Source organism: Empidonax traillii, unplaced genomic scaffold, assembly GCF_003031625.1.
Source record: "Empidonax traillii isolate 1590-97213 ecotype Southwest subspecies unplaced genomic scaffold, ASM303162v1 scaffold7:size3022706, whole genome shotgun sequence".
Classification (NCBI taxonomy): domain Eukaryota; kingdom Metazoa; phylum Chordata; class Aves; order Passeriformes; family Tyrannidae; genus Empidonax; species Empidonax traillii.
Window position 1 is genome coordinate 224,390 of NW_020955200.1, and position 26,889 is coordinate 251,278.

A 26,889-nucleotide genomic window follows, 5' to 3' on the forward strand; every position below is an offset into this window, starting at 1 on the left:
ATACTGGTGTCTCCCCCAAGTCAATAAACAGTTATTTTAGAAAGTATTCAGAGCAAAGAAATTAAAAAAAAAAAAAAAACCACACTTTTCTTCCTTGGTTTTTTTAACTTCATCCCCAAAATATTTTCAAAGAAAGTTTTAAACTTTCGTGGTTTAAAAAAAGCATAGTGAACACAAACTAAAATATAATATAAAATGGATCATTCGTATTATCTTAGGAAGACATAGGTTATTCAAGTGAGGTAAATGAATAATTTCTTAGGATGAAAGAATACAAAACATTGTATTTTTATTTCCAGAACAAAAGGACATAGTAATATTACAAAAATAGTACTTAAAGTCACCTTCTATCTAGTTGTATGACACACAAACAATATTAGCTACTTAACTCTTCCATACCTTTGCAAGATCAATATTTAGTCCTGGAAGAGAAGGAACACCATCAAACATTGAAGACTGAGCAGGAATTACTCCAAAGCTAGGTAAACAGCAGAACTCTTCACTTCCTTCAAAGAGAAATTTTAGGTGATCGGGATCCTTAGTTGACATTCCCACACCAAGGGCATACAGAATAGGCTCTAAGTGAGTGTATTTATACACGTTGGTAGCCAATTTACGGCCAACAATGCTTGCCTGGAAATTAAAAACATAAAATAAAAATTTTAAATAGTTGATATTGAACTTGAACGCTTTCTGTAATTCTCCTATCAAACAAACTTCCTCTTTGAACAATTTTTTATAATCACATGTAAACATAAAGTATGACTATTAAATACACCATAAAATATTAATGTAGTTGTTACAGTACAAGCAACCCAAAAGTACGCCAACATTATGCCTCACTGAAAGGAACTTACTTCAACAGTAAGTAGTATAACTTCATACAACTGTACTCCCAGCACCGCATAAGACCTTTTTTCAAACAAACCACAATGAAATAATTAACACCATAGTAAGACTGAAACGAGGAAGAAGTACCTACAGACAAGGAGGTACTTCAAAATGGCACTGCCAATGTTGAAGCCCTGTCCCTTTTTGCAACAGTATCATAATTAAATAGGTTTAACAGAACTTAAAAGCACTTAGATTCTGCATTATCCAGTCTGTGCAGCCGTTAAGTTTTCCAATCATCAATAAGAAAAATAAAGATTGAAACCTGGAGATGTTTCTTACTCTACTTCCTCACTTCACAGTTTAAAACCCACTTTTCTTTTTGCAGACAGCAAGTGAGAGGAGAAGCTGATCAGCAACACAAGTCTCTCTGCTCAAGGTTTTCACCCAGCTTTGAATGCGTGTGGTAGACAGATGTACTTACCGTATCAACAGATGAAGATGCCACTGATCCAGAGCTCGTGGAATTCATAGAAACATTCCCTTGAGACTCTATCTGACTTAGAGCATCACTCAGCACACTTATGGACTCTAGAGAAAGGAATTGAAAAAATTCACTTATAAATATCCACAAATGAGACACTTCAGTTAGACATACAACAAACACACCAGCAAGTGAGATACAGCCTGATATTTCTCAATTAATTTTTAAACACAATAAATACACATTTGCAAATTGAGCATAATGCTGCATTTGAAAAAAATCTCAAAAAAAGTTGAGGATAAGTGATATCTACACCAGTTCCATCAGTTCTGCACCCACCAGTCAACCCTGACACCTATCTGAAGGTGTTAAGGAAAAGATAAAGAGCACTATAGGTTTCAAACATTTGAGAAGCAAACATCTGAAAATTACAACTACTTTTCTTATCTTGAAAATTATTTCCTGTACAAGTAGCAGGTGTAATCTCCTGCTTGTTATCCTCTTTCCTGAATCAGATAAATAGATAGACAGACAGACAGATTATTAAATAAGTCTGAGACCTAAACAATGACAAGATTACAAGTGAGATGATGCATGGCTGAACTTGGCTATGGTAAAGGTAGGACATCAAGAACAGCTTCTTCCTTGAAGCTTAACATGGTTAAAATCAGTATTAAACACTAGAAAGAATAAAACAAAACGTGGCAAGAACATGCACAGAAAAATAAAAATGTGTTTATATCAGAGGAGTGCAAAATCATTATTGAACGACCTTAACCTGGAGTCACTCCCCTCCACTTCAAAACCCCTGTGCCCATACTGATTTGCCCTGCTGCTTGGACTAACACTGTGTTGCTCTATCACACAGCACTACCCTAAACAGGGGGTAGTGCAAGGTAACTGCATGACCTCTTGTAGAATTCTGATTTCCTAAACTATCCTCTTGCTTACCAGTGTCACTGCCAGAATCATCATGTTTTATATGTGGCCTGAATCTTGTGAAGAAAAAGGAACATCTAAGAAGCAAACATACAGTGTCACCTCTCCTGATAAAGACAAGCTTCCTCTTTGGATACAAGCTCTGCCACAATATGACACAAGGTTATAACATTTACATAATGTGAAAATGTGCAAAATGAGATTTGTGATTTTTAAGAACCCTTTAAAAGGTAACCTCTTTTATCCCTTCATTCATTCATTAAATGAATAAAAGAAAAAAAGCAATACCTGAGCTGCTGGCAGAAGTAACCTTTTCTGCATGAACCAAGTGAAGGTTTCATATTGCTTTAAAATCTTCACAGGAAAATACACGTTTGATCTCCATGTAAACCCAAATGTTTCCTCAACTTAGCACGTTCACAACCTATTTCTATGCAGGAACTAATGATCAGTCTAAGTGGTGAAATCCAAAGATTAGCAAAATGCAAAAAGCATATGTTATTCTTTATGTTTCAAGGTGGATTTCACCCTGTGATATCAAAGCTACTTTCAAGATGCTGCTCCTTTGGGCTGCCTCAAAATACTTTAGCAAATTATTAGAATATCATCAAACTGATGGCAGCAAAGCTGGTTTTGTGGTTTGTGGTGTTTTTTGTTTTTTTTTTTTTTTTTTTTTTTTTTTTTTAATAAGGAAAGGGAAAAAAATACTCATTTCTTTTTTTCCCCCTCCCTGAATTACTATGTTACATAACTTTTCCAGTTAAGAACTCCAGTGCTGACATATTCCTTTCATCTTCCAGGCATTGGTAGAGCCAAATGCAACTGAGTCAACATATTAATTTGTTTAAGTCTTCACTGCACTCCTTCTGCCTGGCATAAGAAACTGGACTAATACGGTGTTAGATATTTTAGCAATATTTTAGCAGATATGAATCTTTCATGCAGGGTTACACTTCAAAGAAACAGTAAATTAGATTACTGCACTAGAAGGTACAAAGGTTATGATCAAATACATTGTTGTAAGCTAACAATGTAATGTGAGACCACCAAAAAAGAAAGATAAAACATTAAAATTCACTGATAAGTGAGGTTTGGACACTGATAAGGATGTCTTTATTTTATATTATTTTGAGTACTGCAAGTAAAAGATGGAGAAGCACAGAGTGGGACATGAGTGTTTAGCCAAGTAAACACGCAAGATGTCTGAAATTAATGTTTCAGCAATGACAATTTGTACTTTGTAATACTCCACAAGCTGAGGAAGGTTCTTTTTAAGATCCAAGAAATATATAATTATACCAAGGGGTATAATTTTGGCAGAAACAAACCTAGTAGGAAATCTTTGAATTAACATAATTATTTTAGTTTTGGTATAGGGGTATTTTCTACATTGTTATACTGAGACTGAACTCTAAAACCTTAAATGTCGACCACCACAGAATGATCTGCTCTTATGCGGTAAATGATTAGCAGACTGCAGGAAAAGATTAACCTGGAGAGCAAAGGTTGAAAATAATCACAACAAAGGCTGTCTTGTTCCAGAAGTACTCCTCTCACTTTCCAGCTAGGGAACATTGTATATGAACCACATCCCTTAACAAAGGAGGAAACAGCATCAGTGTTTTAACTCTTTCTAAACATATATGAAGAAAGCTGATATTGAAGCTATTCCTCTTATGGAAATTTTTTCTTCTTAAATACATAAAGTATACACACATATACGCACACCTTCTATGTGTTCTACATTAATTTGCTCTATGACAGAAATAAGCTTTTGAAATGTGCCAGAAGTCAGCTGGTGAGAATACTCAAGTTGTTTTCTGTACATCAATAGCTTCTAAGAGAATTAAAAATGCACATGAATCCCAGAGTTGATTACAGACCTCTAAAATATTAGATTTCACTGAAACTGGCTCACATCTTCACCATTGAGGAGAAAAACTGAGACAGAGTGCCTCATACGGGTAACAGACACAATGAATTCAGTTTTCCTACATAATGAAACAAGTAAACATACTAACTGGTGCAATAAGACAACAGGACAATAGGACACGAGGGGACAAGTTTAAGCTCTGTCAGGGGAGGTTTAGGTTGGATATTAGAAAAAAGTTCTTTACAGAGAGATTGATCAGGCATGGGAATGGCCTGCCCAGAGAGGTGGTGGATTCACCGTCCCTGGAGGTTTTTAAGATGAGGCTGGATGTGGCACTGAGTGCCATGATCTAGTAACCACAGTGGGGTTGGATCAAGGGTTGGACTTGATGATCTTGGAGGTCTCTTCCAACTCAGTTAATTCTATGATTCTATTTTATGACTAAATACTATGGAATGCCTATACAGTACACAATCTGCAGGACTCGGATGGTTGTCTTCTGCCTACATCACAACACTGACTCCTTTTCCACAAGAGGAAGAATCAGACAATGACACAAGAGCAACTAGTACACTGTGGAGGCAAGGAGAAAACACACCAACATGCAGTGCAATCTGCAACTGTGACCTACTGCACTACTGAGAAACTTCTGTATCACACTTAATTTGTTTTTTCTAGTTGCTCTTTTGGTTTTGGCTTTTTTGTTTTATTAGATGTAATGTTTAGTACATCAATGCTCTTCACAGCATCAAATCACTTAAATTAACTGAATCTTCAAGAAGAGTTTTAACTTGCAGAGAACATGTATAAACTCACATACATTTGGAACCAGGACATCTGTAAGTCAAAGATCAGTAAGGTGATCTACAACTACTGTATGGATGGTTACCCTCCACTGACAATATGTCATCTTGGAACAAAGTGTCTTCTGTTCTAGGTTTAGTTTAGGCATCTAAAAACATATCCCTAAAGCTTTAACAAAATGTCCTAATGGATTTCAGAACCAACAGCTTAAACATCTACTGTGTAGCTAAGTATCTCTGAAATTCAACTGACATTGTACATAAGAATGCCTCTTTCCCTCCTACCCCACACTCTTGAATGTTGGCAAGGAATAAGGAGAGTAAACAAAGCATTGAAAGCAAAAATCATCTTGGTCACCAACCAAGGGGGTGATGTGACCCAGGAACACAAGGCACAGCAAGAACTTCTTTGCTGTGATGTATCACATGACTTAACCAGAGAGCTTTTTGGTAGAGAAACGTTCACAAAAAAACAAGATTCCAGGACCAAAAATAAAACGCAATCTCTCTACTACACTGTTACTGCCTTTGCGTAGGTGCAATCAAATAAAACACTATCATCAGTCTGACTGTAATACTTACAGTCAGATTTTGTTTCTCTCTTAAAAAAAGATAAAATTATGTCTTAATTCTATAGGCAAGAACACAAACGACTCTTTAGAAAGATCTGACCACACTGAAACAGTAAATAATTAATGTTACATATTTACAAAAGAATTCACTGGTTCTGTAGATTCTGAAGTAAAGTTTCAGCAAACGTTTGAAAGAAAAGTATTCTCTTCTAAGCTTTGCTTACCCAAACTATCCACACAGAATCAAAGAATAGTTCGGGTTGAAAGGGACCTTTAAAGGTCAGCTAGTCCAGCTCCCCTACAACTCCCCTGAGCAGCAACATCTTCAAGTAAATCATGTTTCTCAGCACCCTGTCCAACTAGACCTTGAATGCTTCCAGAGGTGGGGCATCCAACACCTCTCTGGGCAACTTGTGTAAGTGTTTCACCACCCTCACTGTAAAAAACTTCTTTCTTACAACAAATGTAAATCGATTCTCTTCTAATTAAAAGCATTACCCCTTGTCCTATCTCAACAGGCCCTGCTAAAAAGTTTGTCCCTCCTTTCTTATGGGCCCCCTTTAAGTACTGGAAAGCTGCAATAAGGTCTCCACAGAACATTCTCTTTTCCAGGTTGAACAACCCCAAGTCTCAAAGTGTGCTTTACCTTGGATGGTTCTGGGCTTGCTGGCGTTTTCAAAGTCACACACCTTCTCCCATTTATCTCTCACTGCTTCAGGGGTCATTGGCTGATTCTTTCCTCTGACAATAGCACCCAAAGATCTCTCCCAGCGCACTAATGGGAAACGTGAGCCAGAGAGTTCAGTAACAAACAAAGAAACTTTTCAGTTCTTAAGGTAATTTTCATCTCGGTCCCTACTTTTAAGATTCTGCAAAAAGGAAAAGGTTCTAAGTACTCTGATGTAACTCACCAGTACAACTTCAAGCTGGACTAAATTGGTTTTTAACGAGCATTTAGAAAGGGAATAGCATTGGTTTTAAACTTCATTAATGCCACAAGAAATTGACTGCCCTCCAAAAATACTACATCAATTTTAGGACTCTGTCTAGTGAAAAGATGTAGCTAGTATGTATCTCCAGATTTTCTCTTCTGACAGAATTTTGACTACTAATGCTTAGGAATCTCCTGAAAGCCATGGAAAACTATAGGGAAAATGTGAAAACCACTTGCTATCTATGACAGAATAGTAATACCAGTAGCCTGCATCTCCAAATGGTCTTTGAAGTTTTATTTCAGTCTTTAACCTGAGAGAAACTTGTAAGGCCAATGTGAAGTCAGTTCTCTAAGGATACAGACTTCCTGGATTGCAACTAATACTTAACCTGTCATGTTGGTTTTGCTCTTAATTAGCAACAGACTAATAAGGCCATAATGATACCTCATTAACAACACAGTTTCATTTCAATAACTTCAACAATAGCCACTGTAATGATAAAAAGTGGTACTTTCTTTTGATCAGAGAGATTTCCAGCTGTATTGAAATTCAATTCCTTGTGGAGGGCAGAGAGATGTTTATGCTGTTGTCCTGCTTCTTTTAAGCTGCTTGCTACACTTCTTGGAAAAGCTATTCCAGTGCCAGCAGAACATTTACAGTTAGTTAGAAATGTACAAAATGGTTATCAAGTAGGCAAATAAAATGTTTTAAAAGAAGGAGGAATGCCTTCTTCAATTAATGGCCCTATTTCCAATCCACTGGTAATATTCATGTAGGCCAAGAAGTTAAACCTTTAGTAATGCTGTTATTAGGTTCAATGCGCTTCAGGAAAAAGTTTAGACATTTCACACTATTTTTTCTTCTCTTAAGTCCTCAGTATTGTGAGTTTTCTTTACATTCGCATTTAAGCTAGTTACTGGAGTTACTCAAGGAAAATGCAGTTAGCATAGCTACTGATTATTAAGACTAATTGCCTCAACGTGTTTAGAAGTATAAATAAAGGCAGAAGGCAACTAAAAAGCCCTTTACTAGCATTTGCTACTTTTATATCATGAAAAACTGAAGTTATCAAGAAAAGGCAGCAATGTATACCAAAAACAGAGATTCTTCTTGACTTCAAATTACATCTGGGATCCAAGTGCTAAGGTTACTTAGGCAGATTTTCAGTCACTATCAGTCAACTCAAAACCATAACAATGCATACACCTAAGTTACCAATTTCCTCCACGTCAAGTTAAATTTGTGATTTCTACTTAAAATAAGCAGTTTCCTCAGAATCTCAGTCTTTTTTTAATCTTCACCCTCTGAAAAAAAAAGTCCTGAGCAAAAGTTAACTGCTCAGAAGATCTGCATAGTTTTAATATCAATTCAAAAAACAAGATCAATTCAGCAACATAAAGTACTTACATTTTCCAATCCATCCAGCTCCCACCTGCCAAGAAAAAATAAAATCATGAGCTTTGCACATGCCACAAAGAAAAGCTTTGGTAGTATAGGGAAACAAAACTATTCTCCAGAACAAATTCAAATATAATAAAAATTTCTGAACTACTGCTGGTTGCATTTAACAATTCAGTTAAGCACCAGAATGTCATCAACATAAAACTCTAAGTACAAGGTAACAGCTTTCATCCTACTTATGAACAAGCAGTTTGATGACAATATCTGTAATGAATATCATGACTAAGTGACAATATCTATAACGAATATCATAATTAAGTAATTCATCCTGCAATTCTGCAAGCTATTTTGTGTATTTGAATGATTTAGAAAACAAATATCTTTTGAAGTAGTTTCTTTGGTATCTTTTCAACCTTAAAAGAGTATAATAAGAACTGTAGCAGTCAAATTGGTGGTATTTTGAGCACATACCAGAATTTGACAAGGCTGTTGTACTGCCTGAAGTACTTGTCAAATACTGTACAACATGGTAAACATTTCTTCCAAAAAGCTTAAGACTGAATAGGCTAAAAAACTACCGATTTGGGGGAAAGGGATATGGGGAGGGAAAGAGAGGTAAGAAAGGGGAAAAAAAAAATTACCTCAAACAGACTGCCATTCTCTGCACAGCTCTCATGGCAAAGCCAAACAACTAAGGGAGCAACATACTCTGGTTTGAAAGCATCAACGAGATCTAGAGCAGATTGAAAGGGGGAATTATAATATACAAAGAAAGTAGAAATAAAAAAACCCCTACATGTTCACCAAATTATTCTTACTTTAACACCTTCTGATGAACAGCAACATGTTCATCATTTAACCAGAATTTAACCAACAGTCATGAAAAGAAAGGACAAACTAAATGAAACTTTGAACGTCCATTAAATACGAACAACTCGTGTATATGCTGCCACACCCCATGACATTGCCTCTCAGAGAGAGATGAAAGTCTTTTTAAATGTTGGGAACACCATTACATGCAGACTGCAAAGCCAGAGACCTTCCTAAATTTCCATCTGACAGGTAGCCTGAAACAAGGGCAAGCCAGCTAGACATAATCCTGATGGAGATGTATCTGAGTAATTTTCCTTTTAGTCTGCTCGTCAGTTAGAAAGGTAAGGCATCATGAAAATAATTGCAGCTGCTGAATGTTCAAGAAACATCTCATTTGGAAATGCTGATTTTCCCAAACAAGACATAGGGAATATCAGCCCTGCGAAATTTATATAGCAATTGTATTTTGGGATTTCTACTGGCATCTAACACAATAGAAAACTATCTCAAAACCAAGACATTGCCATGGAGCAGGGTAATTATTTCCTTGGCTTTGAAATCTGCCTAGCAGGGAAAAGGAGGGTAGGAGGGAAATGAAATAGGCTAATCTAGAAGACTATCTGAGAACAATTTCCTTTTATTGCCTCTTTTTTCCAAAATTATTTTTCTTTTTTCTGGTCACTTGCCAACCTAATTAGTCAGGTTATTTATCCTAAATTTACACTTTACACACAGCTGTCTCCTGAAATGTTCCTTACACAGACTTTCCAATGCAGTGCTCTGTTAAAACCTGTTCAAACATTCAAAGATTAGTAACTGTGCAATAAAGAAAAGTTAGGCAACTCAGTTCACTATCATCTCCTACTGATCATGAAATGATTAAGTACACACATGACATGTTGTGTAAAAACTCAGTATGTTGCAATCAGGCAATATTGTAGCAAGTGCAGACACCTTATACACAGACCTAATTGCACATATGATGAAACAAACAAGCCTTTCCACTACTGTAGGAGGATCTTGGAAGAGATTGTAATTAAAGAACCTTACCACATGAAATTGCTTTTGTAAAATAGAAAACTTGCTTCTTATCTTGTGGTAGAAAATAAGAATTCCTCACAACAGGCTAAGCAAGTAAGTTGACAGTTCAGAGACAAAAAGACAGTGGGAACAATGAATCAACAGAGTGTGAAGTGTGAACAATTTGCATTTTCTGAGAGATAAGAAAATTTGCTGTGCTTTAATTCACTGAAAAATACCAGTACAGGTAGACCTTAAATGATTCACCTTGTGGCATGACAGTCTGGGTCAGCCTGGATCCAGCAGTTGGAGCAATTGTGTTGCAGTGGATGTTGTATTTCCGGCCTTCAACTGCAATTGTGTTTGAAAGACCCAAAAGGCCAAGCTTTGCAGCACTGTAGTTTGCCTGACCAAAGTTTCCATATATTCCAGCAGCTGAGGATGTCATAATTATTCTTAGGGGAGAGGAGAGGAAAAAAATATTAAATTATTTCTACAACTCATTCAATTTTACACAACATTTTCCAGCTTTAGGATTACAGCCTCCATATTCCACAAAACAAAAGCACGCAAGTAAAAAAAACATTATTGTTTGGTTTTGCCAGAAAATAGGTAATTATTTCATGTCTGATGGATAGCAAATATCCAACAAATCCTAAAGCACTGTTGGAATAGCAGAAAACAAACAAGATCATGAGCTTTTCTGAGTTACACAAGAAAAAAAACAAGAAAAGACATTTTTTGACAACAGGGTACAAGATAAAGAAAAGTAATTTCATTTTACTTAGGTCACAGGATGAGAAAACACCTCACACAGTTTTCAACATGTGGGTATGGTAAGACTAATAAAATTACATTGGCACTTTGACAAGGAAAAACAACAAAACTGAAATAAAGTAAGAAGATCTGATTTCACTGCACTCTTTGCATTAGCAATAATATGTACCAAGACAGACTAAGAACACTCCCATAACTTCTCAGACAAGTACATTTGTCCAGAAGGTTAAAACTAACCAACCAAAAAACCCCATGAAAATCCAATCACAAACAAAAAGAATCCATGACCTAAAAGTAGAACTGCATGTACAAAGCATTTGAGTAAAAAGAAGTAGGATCAGAATCCCATGGATTTGAAGTAACATACAAGTAACAAACATTTCTAACCAGTCTCCATGAAAAGAAATGGTACTTTCACAGTTCTACAGCTCCTGTCTTGAATACTCAGAAAAATACATTTAAATGCATGGAAAAAACTCTTTAAACATTTGGCTGGGGAGGTGGAAAGGGAGGGATCAGAACTGAACAGGCTTAACATTTTAACTGATTTTGCTTCACCCCTGAGACAGTGAAAGAAAAGGATGCAAAATTCCTTCACTGTCATGCATCAGTCCGTTATTCTCTACTGGAAAAGCAAAACAAAAGACAAATTTTTACCTGCCAAATTTCTGGTTTTTCATGTGATTCCATGCAGCTCGGGTGACCAGGAACGATCCCCTCAAGTGAATTCTATGAATTATATCTAGGAACAAATAATGTCAGTTTAATAATTCCAGAGTTTTTTCTCGCAACTTGAAATGAACCATGTTTCTTCCTCATGACAAAAAATGCACTCTCTTCACACTCTGACACTGGTTATAAAAGACTAGTGTGCTCTTTTTTTGTTTTTGTTTCAAAATTCCTGCAAATAGACAAAGACTGGCAGCAGACAGACCACCTTTGCAAAAGTCTTCTCCGCTGGCCTATCAACACCATCAGTACCATCTCACTGAAGGTTTCACCTTTTCTTCTGTCCCTTGGCACATCAGAATGCTTTCCTCTCTAGTTAGTTCTGGGTCTTTTAAGCCTGTACAGTATTCAGCCACTCAGTGCTGGTGCTGGGAATGTGTTCTGCTCACAGAAGCTATTGTGTATAATTCACATGACTTTTTTGTATTCCACTCAGCAACTAGTAAAGCCTTTCTTCCCCTCTGGAACTACATATACCTACTATGTATTTCAGCACAGATCTGTTTTGCAAGTTAAACACTAGCAGCTTACCACTAAGTTTTCAGGGTAAAAGGTAAGTCTTCCCTGACTTCTCTTCTTTCTTGCTCCAAAAGGATGGATGTACCTTTCATCTTTCACACAGAAAGCAATTTTAAAGTCATTTTAAAATCAACTCACCCCAGTCTTCATCACTTATCCGAACAAATGAACGGTCTCTTAGGATCCTAAAAGGCAACATCAGGAAAACAAAACAAACAGAAGATGAACAGTTGTTTAAATAAAAGTGACAGTCCACACTTAAACAGGGCAAAACCCTCAGGTATACTCACCCAGCATTGTTTATAACAATATCTGGGGAAAAAAAAAGGAAACTAAGTGAATGCACTTATAAAGTTCAAGCTTGTTTCTACTTTTCTCCCACTTACAAAAATGTATCCAGACAAGAACACTGCATATATACATCATACTAGTATTCTACAGCTCCTTGTCTCTAATAGTGAATCCTAGCACTGGACAATAATTAAGACACAACACTTTAGGACAGTTAAGTCTCAGCCTGTCAGTGGGACACAGCCTGACAGGGAGGTACAGTTGTGAAGTGTCAGCTACCTGGGAATCCAATACCTGCAGGATGCAGCCATCCTGTACAGTTTGAAGCTTGCTTTGAGTTCAGAGTGCTCCTGATTATGCAGTCTGTGTCACCACCTTTGCTGCAGTAAGCCCAAATGATAACCAGGGGAACCACAGAGTCACAAAGCCAATAAAGCAACCTGGATCACAACAATTTTTTTGTCAAATATTTAATTAGGTTCCTGTTGGGTTTGATCATGTGTACTTTAGGCCATTTAGCCCTGAATTAAAATCACAATTAAATAGTGGCAATCACATGGTAAAAACGAATATTAATTATTAGATAAAATATCTCAAGCTTTTTTTTTTTTTTAATTTCTGTTAAAGCCTTTTTGACTTCACATAAGCAGGAGAGCTTCCAAAGCATGACAGCTCCTTCCGCTAATTTTATGCAGCTAGTTATAACACTTGATGGACTCTGTGCTTTGAGACAGAAACTGTTAACCATTACTGAAGATCCAAAATTCTGAAGGGCAGGAAAACAAGAAAAGCTGTTCATTCAGATTAAAAGTTGAAAGCCCCTTAATTAGATTTCACTGACCAAGGGCATCAAGAGTTGAGTGTTACTGCTGTCATCCTGTGCTTCATACACTTGTTGCCAATTGCACTGTTTATAATGTCTTTGCCTTGCAAACAAGTTTCAATATGAATTAAGCAATTGTACCTATCCTCCCAAAAGCTTCAAGGGCTGTCTTAACAAGCTTTTCACCATCTTCCACCGAATCTGTAAGAAAAAGGCACAAATTTTCAAATAAAATTAACTGGATATACTGCACTTCCTAGATATTAACAACTAATTCCATGGAGCTAAGAAAAATCAATTGTGTACAGTACAACTTAAATTCAAATTCAAATTCAGCCACTATTTGCATGTAAGACAGTAAGTCTAAATGGCACAACATTTGCCATTGCAAGAAAAACATGAAGCAAAGCAAGCAAGAATAATCCATCCTAATCCACATCATATTACATCTATTTAATTTATGCTACTGGCAAGCTAGCAGTAATGCTTTACGAAGCAGTGTCAACTTTTCATTAAGGCATTATACTTATCTAGGAAAATAGCATACCATAATTGGGTACTGCTTTCCCTCCTTTTGCTCTGATTTCGTTGACAACTTTGTCAGCAGCTGAGGAGCTCTTGCCATATCCCTTGAAATCACCTCCAAGATCATTCACTATGCATAACAAAGAAATGAATTTTTCATTGTTAAAACTCAGGACTTCATGCTCTGACCTTACCTCATTATCATGCTCGAAGTTATAAAGTTTATTATAATTATAAAGCCTGCTGCATCTGGATATTACTGAAAATCTCAGACAACTAGAGAAGAACAGTAGGACACATGATTATTTTTTTTAAAACTAGTGTAACATACATTACCCCTTTTTTTTTTTAATAACATGGGAAGTAGAACCTTTTTTTTCCCCCCACCTCTACCACGCATTCAACTTGCCTGCCCAGCCCAGGCTACCTGTGTAATTGTGTTGTAGTTCAGAGATTAATATCTAGAATACATACCAATCACAGGTGCTTTATTCTGGTCTTTTGTCACACTATTCTAACTAGTGCACGAATTGTAAGCTAAATTGAGAAGACTCTGTTCCTGTTTAATAGAGTAGCTAAATTGTTACTAGTCAGCTTCACTATAGAAGAGATCAAGCAGTCTGAACAAAGTGAGAAGTGCCCTCTCTGGAGTTTGAGATCCTACTCCTGTGGGATAAGAGGTCCACCTGACACACAGAGTTGCTTTGTTTCCAGGCTGTTCTCAGTACTGGGGCACACATCATTAATGGTGGTAGTTGTAAAGTACCCTCACCACTCGTTGCTGCACTGATGCTGCAATTGCACTTCCCACTGATTCACAGAATTCACCAGGGGAACAAAACACTTCCCAAAACCCCAAACATTATATCTGAACAAAAGATTTCAAAAAATAGGTAAGTAGTATGTTTAAATGGGTGCAAAATGAAATTGTAAGAAAGCCAAAATTGACTGAATATACATGCAATAATGGTATTTTGCTAGACAGTCTTTCACTATGGTAAACTCTAGCTTTGTGCCTTCTAACTTCTTAGAAGTCCTCAAGAAGCCAGACACAGCGAAATTCAGAAAATACGCAAGATATTCTCGCTAATTTTGATGATAAATAGCAATTGCAAGTCTGATGTATCATCACAAAATAAAATAAACCCATTTTTTGGTCTTTTTCTTTTAAACTCCCCATGTAAGCAGGAATACAGCTTGCAGGACACATAATCATTGTCAATTACCCAGACAAAGGAAGTCTCATCTGATATCCTGTACTCATCTTTCTCTGCAGACACGAGAAACATAGAAACACTGCAGAAAATTCATATGAGTAAATGAAAATGCCAAAGCCCAGAAGAAGTGAGCATGTTTCACAACATGAAAACAACAACCAGAAAAAAACCCAATCAATTAACAACAAACCAAATCCAAAACACACCTAGCCTAAAGAAGGAAGAATTAAGGCAGAACACCATGCTATGCTCAAGTACAATAACAGACTGATGCAAAAAAGAAGAGAGATAGAATCTCCCAACTAAATAGATCAATATCTAACAGTCCAAACATGCAGGTAGCACAATTCAGGCAAGGCATTAGTGAAAATTTCCAAGTGCAGTGAAGCTTTAGGATAGGCAACACAGGCAGGCTGCTCAGTCTGCAATATAACAAGCCTTTAACGTGATATTAATGGAAAGTGAGTCAGGAACAGCACTAGAACTTATAATTTCTCCTGGGAAACAACAATGGACAATTTTGTGGTAAACATTTACACAAAACATTCAGTCTTGTTAAGACACCAAAACCTAAGACAAAGCTTATGTGTTTACCCTTCACTTCAGTAGCAGTTTGCTGACAAAAAATTAATTAAATATTTCGAAAAATTTTCAGAGGCAGCAAAGTACCTTCAGCTGAGCGCAAGCACCAACAGAAGCTAAAGCAAAAATGAGTATGAAAGAAAGAACTGCGCTATTCTAGGTTTTGAAATAGACCAATAACAGTATTTTAAGCTCAAGCTTTCCATCACATAATTTCCAGTTGAAAAACATCCAGTAGAAAAGAGCTGGAGACTGCAGCAGTTGTGACAGAGCTTGGTTATAGTCTGACCTTCAGAGAAGAACTCCTCTAAGGCTATGAGTGTGTCACTGGTAGAGCAGCAGAAGCAAATCTGAAGTGTGAAACAGCTGGTGCTGAGGACCTGACATCTACAGTTCATGTTTTTTGCAAAACAATCCAGCTCATTTCTTGCTGTAGTCTGATGTCACAAATCTAACACACACGTGGAACACTGCAGATGTGCTGCTCAGTACCATCTTCCAGTCTGGTTTTTAAAGGAACTCCACTCATGCAACCCAGTATCATTGCACAATGCAAACAAAAATATAAATAAGACACATATCAGGGGAGATGTTTCAAAAGCATTACTCTAAACTAAACAGTAACACAGAAGAGCTCTCAGATAGACTGGAAGAAACCATAGGTCTGGGCATAACATAGGTTGCAAAACAAAAGCAAGGCATTCCTTCTTCCCTCTTCCAACTTTTTCTGATGAGAGGCATGAAAGAGACAAAGCATGACAAAAAAACGTGGCAGCAGGCAGCCACTGGGTAATGAGAAAAGGAGTTTTTCCACCTGGGTTGCTCTTGTCAGTTTAACCTCACCAACAGCAAGTCACTCAGAGAGAGATGTGGGATTGGGTAGAAAAGCTGCTCTGTTCTCCTAGGGTATTTGATCACTGTTCTTAGAACACACCTTCATTTCCAGAACATGGAACATGGAACTTGTTTAAAGACACATGGCATGAGTCTCACATCTGCTGGCGTTTAAAAAAATCACATTTACACAAATAGCTTCTCTAGTCCATGAAGTCAAAATCATAAGAGAACAAGAGATACAAGTACAAGCATATAGAGGTAAATGAAAAGCAACAGTAAGAAGAGGTGAAGTGTGGTGCAGTTTCCAAAAGGAAACAAGAAGTTGCCCTTACAGTCAATTCTTAACTTGCTGATATAGCTATTATGCAACAAGGCCAAGAGATACAGAATTATTAGCTGTGGTAAGGCAATACAATACATTTTCTTTCAGATCCTCCTGGAAAGTCAGAACACCACTAGCTACACAGAGTCAATCAAAACATTTGGGCTGCTTTAGCGACATAATTTTTGTTAAATGAGAACTCAAGGTGAAGTACTCACATCTGTAGTAAATAAGACAAGTACCAAAGATGGCAACTGCCAGAAAAAAAAAAATACCTAGATTTTTTCAAAGTTGTCTATGCACATATATTGATATATATACATATATGATATTAAATCAGTGAAGTGGAACCAAACACTTTTTAGGAAATTTTGTAAACCGAAATTGCAATTTTCATTAGAAAACTAAACACCAGTCAGCAAGTTTTTGTCCATAATTTCTTTAAACATTTAACTTTGAACTTATCAACAATACCTGTAAAAATTCATTCACAGGCAGCCAAATCATAAAATCATAGCATCATTTAGGTAGGAAAAGTATTTTAAGATCAAGTCCAGCCATTAACCTAACAATGCCACGTCCAGCACTAAACCCCATCCTCAACTGCCACATCCACATATCCTTTAGATACCTCCGGGGGTGGTCACAAGACCACTTCTCTGGGCACCCTGTTCCAGTGCCTGACAACCCTTTCAGTGAATAAATTTTTCCTAGCAGCCAATCTAAACATGGCAATGACGACTGCCAGCAAGTGCCCAAAAATATAACTTAAACTTCAGAATCACCATGTGATGGAGCATTTTACACAATTAAACATGCCCTGAGAAGGTTCAACCAAAGGTACAAACCCACCAGAAATCCTTTTACTGAGAGCTATTTGGCACATCACTGGGACCAAAAGGCTCTCCTGTCCCATAAGCTGCAGAAAAAAAACAATGCTCCTGATACTGAGTTACACTCCAGTAAATTCGTTCTTGGGAGAAGGTACTATAACAAATTCACCTATTCAAATGGTCATAATGGAAGATTCTAAGCAATACCGACCAAAGACAACACAGTCTGGCCACAAATCATGGTAAAGACAGGTATACAAAGGTGAAAGTCAAATCCGGGAAATGATCTGACTCAAACTGGCTTTCCAGGAGAGATAAGTCCATGGAGAAACTCGGGCAGCTTGTTTCATAACAAAGTAAGGCTTAGAAGTAAAATTTAAACAGCAAAAGATAAGACAGAAAACCATTAAATAACAAAGGTTACTGTCAAAAAGGGCATGGACTGTTGAATGCAAGCTATGTGAAAAGGCAAAGGTTATTGTCTAGATCAAGTTAGCTAGCATAGAACTTACCAACTACTGAAGCTCCTCTTTCAGCAAAAGCCAGAGCATATGCTCTGCCCAAACCTAGGTTGATAAAAAAAAAGTTAAAAACAAGTGTTTTCTGGATTACAATTCAGACAAAAGCTAAACAAAAATCAAGAAAAATGCACCAATTCAACACAAACACCTTCAAGATTCAAAGTAAAACATTATTTCCCCCAGGAGTTCAAATTTTTTTATAAGTGCAAATCATGAAAGTAAACAGATAAGTAAATTGTAGACAAAACTTCCAGTCAAGAAATTAAAAAAAAAAAATTCCCAGGCTTACTCCTTGTTACTGTATTCAGCAGAATCATCTGGGAAACCTGCTGCTGAGTTTGTGCTTGTGACAGAAAAATACATTTGAAAGGAAGAACATTTAATGTCCTGATTTAACAGTGAAGAAGGAGGGGAGTTTCAAGTTAATTAATTACACTCTAAGTGAATAAGATACTTCCCTGGTTAGAGTCAAGATTTGAAAAAGAAACTGAACGAAATTTAACTATGATTGAAGATTCACTGACAAAATCATCTGGATACAAAGGAATGCTTAATACCTCAGTTAACCAGACACAAACACAGTTTGCCTATGGTAACAGAAGACTGTCAATTCCGCATTACATACAAAACAAGGGTCTTGCACCTTTACTTTGCCCTAGATTCTAGTTTTGTTACACATCAGTTATTTGTTACAATAAATAATTTTCAGATAATACCTGTACCAAAGTTATTGAGATCAATGACACTGATCCTTTTTTTTATTAATTTCAAATGAAAAAGAGATTTGAATGATTCAAAGTTTTTCAGAGTGCAAACAGCATCTACTTGGCCCTCACCAGATCATTCAAATCCAGTTCCAAAAAGTAAAAATGGGGACAAAAAAATCAGAACTGTTTAAGACTGTTTTGAAACACACTAATCTCATACCAACAAATTGAAAATTCCTTTACTACTCTCTTGAGCGTCTACAGTGGAGAGTAACACTGTCTGATGCAATCCAAATCCAAAAAACCTTTTTTTTGTTGTTTTGAAAAGCCACACAATTGAGAAGTGCACAAAACCCAGACCACGTTATAGTGCTGGCTTTTCAATTGGTCAGCAAGGACTGAATGCTTAAGAATCAAAACAAATTTTTTAAACAAAATGAAAAATAGGTTGAATTGCATAAACAATGACCATGCTTCATGACAGGCAGGAACAGTAATTCATAACGGATTTGCCCAAAGTGAAAAGATACTGTTGTATTTTAGATGCCTGTGTATGTGAAAACAGGTCTCACTTTAAAACAAATTAGTGCTCCAGATGTTTAGATAAAGTTCCAGATCTGATCTGTGCACCAGCATCGAAACCAAAAATCAAAGTTGAAAAATAATGCTAATAGCAGTAAAGTCTAAACTAAAGTCTCTAGTTTACAGTGTTGTAAACTAAATAAAAGCAAAACAAGAACTAATCTGAATTTAATACGGTTTCACTAAATTTAAATAACCACTTATTAAAAAGCTATTATGAAATTAAACATCCAAGATGAGTTTTTTCTGTTAAAAAACAATTTTCAAGAAGTCTAAGCACAAGGGTAACCATACCCACACTTATGACAAGCAATTTTTACTCAACATAGTGCTTTTCAAAAGCTTTTTTATTATCAAAGTGGCTTTGTTTAGCAACTACCAAAGGTCTTAACCTGTTTTTTCAGTGAGATTTGCTATACAGGGAGAAGCACACAAATAGAGATCTGGTAAAAGTGGGAAAACACCATAAAACATCTGGCCTGAACTATGCTCACGCTGGTCACCTTCAGGTGCATGGAATGCTCAGTGCTTTCCACATCTTCTTCTTCACATCACCTATTAGGCCTCCAAAATGACAACTCCCTGGCTATGTGCAGCTCCACAAAATGAGAGTAAAACTTTGCTGTGTGAAGGGTGGAACCTTCTTAGAGGATGGCAGAATAAGTTCCTTTCCCAGCTCATCGCAAACACAAACTTCGCTTCTCGCTCAGGGGATTGATACACTGACAGCTCATGTTTTTGCTCAAGTCTCACAGCAGGCAAAGGTCAAGCATGCGTGCAGAGGAGGAAGTAAAAATAACGGTAAAAGGGGGAAAAATAAATAATAAACCCCCAAACAAACACCCCCTACACCACAACAACAAATAAAAAAAACATTCGCTGGCAAAACCAAGCATTCCACTGCAAATCCACCCCCGTGAAGAGGTCAGGCCTGTAGACCACCAACAGCGCGGGCGCGCCCGCCGGTGACAGAGGGCTCTCCCCACCCTCTCCCCCGACCTCTCCCACATGGCTACAGGCCGGCTCCCGGAGGAAGGAGGGCAGGGAATACACAGCAGGTGGGCGGCTGCTTCCCGCAGCACCGCCGGCACCGCCGCGACAGCGCCGTGCCAAACCACGGGGGCACACGCGTCCGTCACCGGGACGAGGCACAGCTGAGAGGGGCCAGGACACCACGACACCCACGACCAGCGGGGCGCTGCTCCCCTCGTGTGTTCAAAGAGCAGGAATGACGCGTTCGGGGGCAGCACAACTTTCGGCGGTGCCGGGGCTCGGCTCGAACCGAGGGCAGCAGGAGGCACGGGCGTGACCCCTGTGCAGCCTTGGCACAGTCGGGGCTGGCGCTGACAGCGCCTCTCCCGAAGCCCCGCTTCTGTCTTCTAAGGGAAACAACCCGCCTGTCCCCGGCCAAGCCCGACCGGCCGCCCCGGGGACACCTGCGAGGGCCGCGGGCAGCGCCGGCTGCGCGGAGCCCGCAGCTCGGGGGCCCCCCGGACAGCCCCTGCCGCGGGTGCGGGACCCGCGGGCCGCCGCTCACCTCCTCCGGCGCCAGTCACCAGCACCACCCGCCCGTCAAAGCGCAGCCCCGCGGCCGCCATCGCTCCGCTGCCCCGGCCCGACTGTGCTGCCGGCCCGGCCCGCAGGGTGGGACACGGCGGGGACGGGGCGGGACACGGAGGGAGGGACGGCGCGTGCGTAGCCACCCACCGCCCGCTGGGAAGTGTAGTGTGGGATGGAGGGGAGGGGAGGGAGAGCCCGACCGTGCATGGGCGGATGGGCCCGCGCCCAGCCCCACCCGGTCATGCTTTCCCACGGCGCTTGTGATAGGCGGGGAAGGTTCCCGCTGGTCCTGCTCGTCCCGCAGGCACATCCACTTGTGTCTTGAAGGGGCCACAGCCAGGCCGGGTGAATTGCGAGACCCTGGTGCCCTGGTGTAAGACATCACGCCTCCGTTTAGAGTTAATCTATAGTTACTTCTTGTAGGTTAATCTTACGGTTTGTGTTGTGTAACTATTTTTTGCTCTATTTACTATTTCCCAATGCAAATCACTGTCTGTGGGAACTCTCTCTATCGAACCATTGATGTAAAACACGCCGCCCTTTCCCGCCCCACATTTTGTGCGGATGTCCGGGGGAGATGCAGGGGGGCCCCCGTGGGGAGAGGGCCGGGCTGCCCAGGCACAGCATTCCCGCCGGCTCCCAGGGACCCCGCCGGGCACGACTCAGACCCCCGGGTGCTGGTGCCTGTGTGGGAACGTGTTTAAGAAACTATAAAACCCACTTTGCAGCAGCTATGGGAGAGAAGAGAGAACGCTGAGGGAGAAGTAGCCCTGCAGACTCCCAGGTCAGCAAAGGAGGAGTGAGAGCAGGTGATCAAGGTGCAGGAGCAGAGATTCCCTGAAGTCCATAGAGAACACTGTGGTGAGGCCACCTGTTCCCCTGCAGCCCATGGAGGTCTGTGCTGGAGCAGGTTTGCTGGCAGGATTTGTGACCCCACCTCCCAAAGGAATGCACCCACGCTGGAGCAGTTCATGGAGAACAGCCCGTGGCAGTGACCCCATGGTGAAGCAAAGTAAAATGGAGTAGCAGAATGCATTGTATTTTGTCGAACCAGCCAGTGGGTTAAGTAGAATGAACACACTTAATCATTTTATTATTGCAGGTGTGGTGCAGTGTGACAGGGTTATTCAGAATGTCATTTTACTGGAATTTCATAGGACCACTGCTCTGTATTTCAGCAGTAGATCTAGTGAGGATTTTCCAGTATTACCCACCAATTCAGATGGTGAGAAACTGTATCTGAACTAAGGAGAGGGATCTTATGGAGCCATTAATGCTTACTCTTTCCCTCTCCTGGCTGACTGCTCGTGAGACCAACATGAGCCTGTGGGAGCTATAAAATCCTTGCTCCTTTGCATTTTCGGCCTTAAATCTAGGGGTGCTCGGGGAACAGAGGGTTGTGTAAGGAATGCACAGAATCATGTTATTGGCAAAATTGCTACATACTCCTCTGACAGATGATCTTTATTTCATGATTAACCTTTCTTGTAAAGTTTGGATTACTTCTGGAGCTAACAAAAAGAAAAATTACTTCTGGAGCTAAACAAAAAAAAAAAAATTGGTTTTGCTGTGTGGTTGTCTTCTTGGCTGTTAATGCTTTCCTGCACTACTACACTAAAGAGAAGCAATAGGTACCTGAGTACAAATTCCTATTTGGCGACTTCCAAAATAGAATAAATTGTCTTTTCTGTCCTCAGATGTAGCATTCGCTCTTCAGAAATAGCAGGAACGGAGCCGCGTTGCCTGTGATTTTTATGACACAATTCGTCCTGAAGGGGGGCTGCGTTTGAATACTCCAGCTGCAACTTACACTTTGGGCACTGGAGGGAGATCGTGCTACAGTAAAACTGCCCCACGTAGCCCGTATGTCACAGGTACCGCCCACGGGGAAACTACTGGAAACAACCAAAAAAATCTGGAGGCGGGCCAGGGAACATGGATCAGATGGGCAGTCTACAAAAAATCACAAGCTTTAACTGTGGGAAATATCGTTGAATGTGTGGAGAAACAAGCCATTGCACTGTATTACTCTGTCACAGCACAAAGTACTCTCAAAACTAATTGAACTTCTAGTTTGTCTATTTTATTTGAATGAACCTCAGTAGAAGAGCAAATTTCCCAGCAGTAAGAGGCCCGGTGCAGTTGGATGCGTATTGCAGAGAGAACATCACTGATTGCAGTTTGTCTGTGCAACACTTGACAGTAGGAGGAAGCTGTTTCCCTGGGGTGGGCAGAGATGTGAGTCAGTTTGCAATTGCTCTTCCTGAGGAAATAACAGATTGAGCTCACAATCATCTGTGAGCTTTCGTTCAGCCTCAGCACTCAATATTTTGTTTATTGTTGCTACAGTGAGGAATTGGGCTCCCACCTGGGAGAAGAAAGGGAAGTCTCCAAGATGAGAGTGGCCAATGTGAGAGCAGCATCTAGTTCAGACTGGAAATACACACGATCATTCTTACAGTACCAGTTTGCATATTCCCCTAATAATCATATCAGTCTAAAGCAGCATGGTCCTGTGGGCACTTCCATAAACAAATCTTAAGAGAAGCTGGTTCATTTTCAGTGCTGTTTCTGTCCAGCATTGGATCTTCCATAACCTTGAACAAGCCATTTCAGCTCTAGCCTTTCACATTCCATAGTCTTCTATCTCACATTTTTTGTAGATAATAGGCTATTCAAGGGCAGGACTTATTCTTGAATTTGTCTGAAAGCTAGTGGTAAAATCAGTCCCTGAGGTACTTCTATAGCAGAATTTGTTCTTTAGATACCTAATAAACAGGCTGGTTAACAAGTCAGGAACTTTCATAGCTTCCTCATTTTTGTGCATAGAGTGGGATTAGAATGAACAAAGAGCTCATACTTAAGAACAATACAGAAAAATAAGACTTTCCTCAATAGATTGCAGAGTTCTTTATCTGTAAAACACAAAAGAAAGTGAAGAGGAGCGATAGTATGTCTCTTCTATATTTTATGTTTTTAAAGTGAAACTTTTCTGTATTAAAAAGATCCAAAATACGAAGAACCACTCAGAATAGAAAGGTTTTTGAACCTAAAAGTTCCCTTTAACAGTCAGTAGTGCTTTGTTCCAAAAGTTATACAGCTATCAGAAAATAACTGCATCAGTCTGAAACAAGTATGAGGATACTGCTGCTGACCAAAGTGGGGTGATGGCAGGTGGAAACATGAAGAGAGTAGATGTCAAGCCACAAATCAATAGCAGGTGTCATACCGAGTTTTCAATGAGTGAGCCATAGTGGGAGATGAATAGCAGGATAGCCACAGTCCAAACTCAGCCAGAGAGCGTTTAAAGGGGTTGAACTGGTAACAAAATAAGTGAGTTTGAAGAGAAGGACCAAATTTACTTACGCAACGTCTCTTAGTAAGCAGTGTGAACTAACATATATTTGTCACTTACATTTTTATCAGCATACAAGACATTTTACACCAGGAAAAAATTGCTAAAAAACCCATGCTGTATCCTTTATTACTGAATGAGATCATGTTTTTTTTTTTTTTTTTCTGTTACACTTTAATACCTAGAGCAGTAAGTTCTTTTATTAACAGTGAATTTTCATGTTGTGCACTGAAACAAATCTGATGTATGTCCTTACATCATTCTTTCCACTAACAGACTAGATAATTTGGTTGTGCTTTTTTACTTTGAGTCTTTTATAAACTAGGAGGTTGCATATGTCGTGGATCCTGGAATACATTGAAATACATTGAAAATGTATTCTACTGTCTGCTAGTGGAGATGGTGAGCACCTAGGAAACTTTTCTTTAAGGGGAATAAAAGAATTGACTGGCTTGCTTTTACTCTGCATTTTTTAATACTGCTAAAAGATCTGTTTGGATCATAAAGCTCATTTTCAAGCACTTTATTTGCTTTCTAAATGGTTTTGCTCATGAAGATTAGCAAAGGCCTATTCGCTGGGAAAAAAGATTTCTCTACAAACATGAGTGAAGGGGGCTACCAGATGTTTGTTGCCATGACCTAGATATTGAATCCATGTTAAAAAACATAGCACCCTTCACTGAGAACTACAAAAGCATGGCCTCCAACAGATGGTACCTCCCCACAGCCTTAATGCTTGTAGAAGTCTCTGAGTTTTGGAGACATGTTTTTTGCTGACTGAAGATGAGTTCCCTGCAGCCAGGTCACCCTCCCCATTTCCTCTCTCTTTCTGCAGCCATCCTCTGGCTGTCAGTGCAGAGAGGTCATTGAGAGGTCTCAGCAATAAGCTAATCACATACGTTCATCTTAAAAAAACAACTGTATGGGCCGGCTCACTGTAGTAACTACCCTCTGAGTGAAAGTGTTTAGACAAAACTGTGATCTTGATCAGGTTTACTGTCTAATGTGACAGAGAAGCCCCTGCTGTGGAGTTCTTCGTGGCTAGAATACAATGTTTCTATTGATTCCTTTCCTCTGCAGGAACAGCATAGAGTAGTTTCCATTCCAGCTTGCATTTTCTTGTCTTTGTTTTTCTGTGACCCTATAGCAATTCGTAAGTGGGTTTTCTCTTGCCATTGAATCCATTATTTGTCACCCTCAATACTTGAAAAGCAGCTTTCCAGATGATGAGGAACAGCCTACTGTGTAGTTAACTGAGCGCACATTCCTGTGCACCAACTGCAAATGTAAATGCAAACATTTTTATAGCTGTTGTCAACAACCCACATCACAGGAGGTCTCATATCCCTGTTTTGGCAAGAAACATTAATTTTGGCATTTGTTGCACATACCACTCAATTAAGTGGAAAATCCATGCAGGGGGCACAAGCAGAGCACTATGGAGTTCTCCATTTCATTCCATCAGAGACTTAGGATTTAAGGGAGACCGAAGCCCTGGGTCAGTCAGGGCTTGGGGGACTGCTGAGCAGGTATGTAGTAACACAGTAGTAGAACAAACTCATGAAGCAGAAACTAGTCGTGTGTGCACATCTACAGCTTTGAAAATGCATCCTGTAGAGAGACATTAGGGAGGTGCCAGCAAAAGGTTATGGTGTTACTCCCATAACAGAACCACTCTATTTCATCCTAAATGATTCTTCATGAAAACTCCATTACCGTGGTCTCCTTGAAGAAGGAAAAAAACCAAACAACAACCACCAAACCAAAACCCCAAAACAAACAAACAAACAGACAGAGAAACAGAAAAGAGAGAGAATAAACACCCACATGGACTAAAACAAAATCTAAAACATGAGGTAGAAAGACTAGCAAATAACCATATGTTGCATTCTGTGGAAATGAGATGCATATTGGCACTACTACCAAGTTACAAGTAAACAGACTCTACAGATGAACCAAATCTTTAATGAATAGATGGAGGACTCGAAAGGCTTCCTGAGGAAACTGATTTGGTGCGGGTGCTTCTGAATTAACTGCCATATTGAGCTTTAGAACAGCCAAAAATTCCATGATATTCTGCTTGTAGAATAAATCCAGGCAGCTCCTTTAATGACCACAAAATGTGAGCAAAAGATAAGCTACTTTTGTGCTTATCTAAGCACAAATAGGGTACTTTATATATATAAGGTGCTTGTGTGCCTTCTAAAATGGCCTCTTCTCTCAAGCTGCTACCAAGGGCATTCAACAGTTCTTACTCCCAGTGTTACAGAAGCTTCCTCTGTGCACAGAAGTACATATATATTCATTTCAGTAGAGTTCCAGTAGTCTCTCAGGAATACCCACTCTGCCAGCATCCACTCTAACCATCCTAAAAATGCAAATGAAAGCCAAAAAACACGGTTTCAAATTGACTATATTCTGTGATCAGAATTCCTCCCCAGCCTGCAGTAAAGAGCAATTTTACTCAAGAATACATGAAGTATGGAATAGCCCCCCATCTAGGAGCAAGATGGAGAACGGGAGTCAATGAAGTAACAACATCATGAACACCTTTTCCTGTAGTTTGCGTGTGCTCCTCCCCAGCCCTTGATTTGTTAATCAGAAGTGAGGTGGGAAGTCAGAATTCCCCAGCCCAAGTTCTCCCAGCTCCAAACAGCAGCAAAGACTAGTTTTCTTTGACAGTGTTGTACAAAGGGCCTCCTTCCCCGTTTCTGTATTTTGTAGCACAAGCTTCTCAGTTCTAGCTTTGGGGTAAACTGTAGATTGCAGTGCCATAGGATACTGAAACTGTAGGCTTAAACACTGTCTTATTTAGCCAAAGTAGGGAGCCCCCGGTGGTCCAGGGGAAAATTCACTGCACTGTCACTGCAGAGACCCGGGTTCGATTCCCGGTCGGGGCCACTCCCCGGGCAGATGGAGCTCGTTAGCCCTGTAAGGCAATCCATCTACGTCCTGAGGACCTCGCTGCCACCGTCCAAGCGTGCTTGGCCCCGGCAGATGAACCTCAGGATTAAAGGGTGGGCTCAGTTCCGCGCACA

General features: G+C 39.5%; 1 protein-coding gene across 3 annotated transcripts in view; it reads right to left on the reverse strand.

Moving 5' to 3' along the window:
* The window catches only part of HSD17B4 (hydroxysteroid 17-beta dehydrogenase 4), a 59,979-nt gene extending 39,405 nt beyond the window's left edge, over positions 1–20,574 (reverse strand). Inside the window, exons 1-13 of one of the 3 annotated variants that reach the window (XM_027881390.1) lie at positions 20,474–20,574; positions 17,639–17,692; positions 13,358–13,465; positions 12,952–13,011; positions 11,987–12,008; positions 11,835–11,881; positions 11,106–11,190; positions 9,939–10,126; positions 8,480–8,571; positions 7,845–7,869; positions 6,149–6,277; positions 1,316–1,422; positions 400–633 (exon numbers count right to left, since the gene is read on the reverse strand). In XM_027881390.1, coding sequence (XP_027737191.1) covers positions 400–633; positions 1,316–1,422; positions 6,149–6,277; positions 7,845–7,869; positions 8,480–8,571; positions 9,939–10,126; positions 11,106–11,190; positions 11,835–11,881; positions 11,987–12,008; positions 12,952–13,011; positions 13,358–13,465; positions 17,639–17,692; positions 20,474–20,534 — 1,212 coding nt within the window. In that variant the 5' untranslated portion in view covers positions 20,535–20,574. Of the gene's footprint in view, positions 1–399; positions 634–1,315; positions 1,423–6,148; positions 6,278–7,844; positions 7,870–8,479; positions 8,572–9,938; positions 10,127–11,105; positions 11,191–11,834; positions 11,882–11,986; positions 12,009–12,951; positions 13,012–13,357; positions 13,466–17,638; positions 17,693–17,927; positions 17,980–20,473 lie in introns of those variants that run through there. The other 2 variants (XM_027881408.1, XM_027881399.1) reach the window with 2 other exon arrangements.
* Between the last annotated feature and the right edge of the window lie 6,315 nt (positions 20,575–26,889).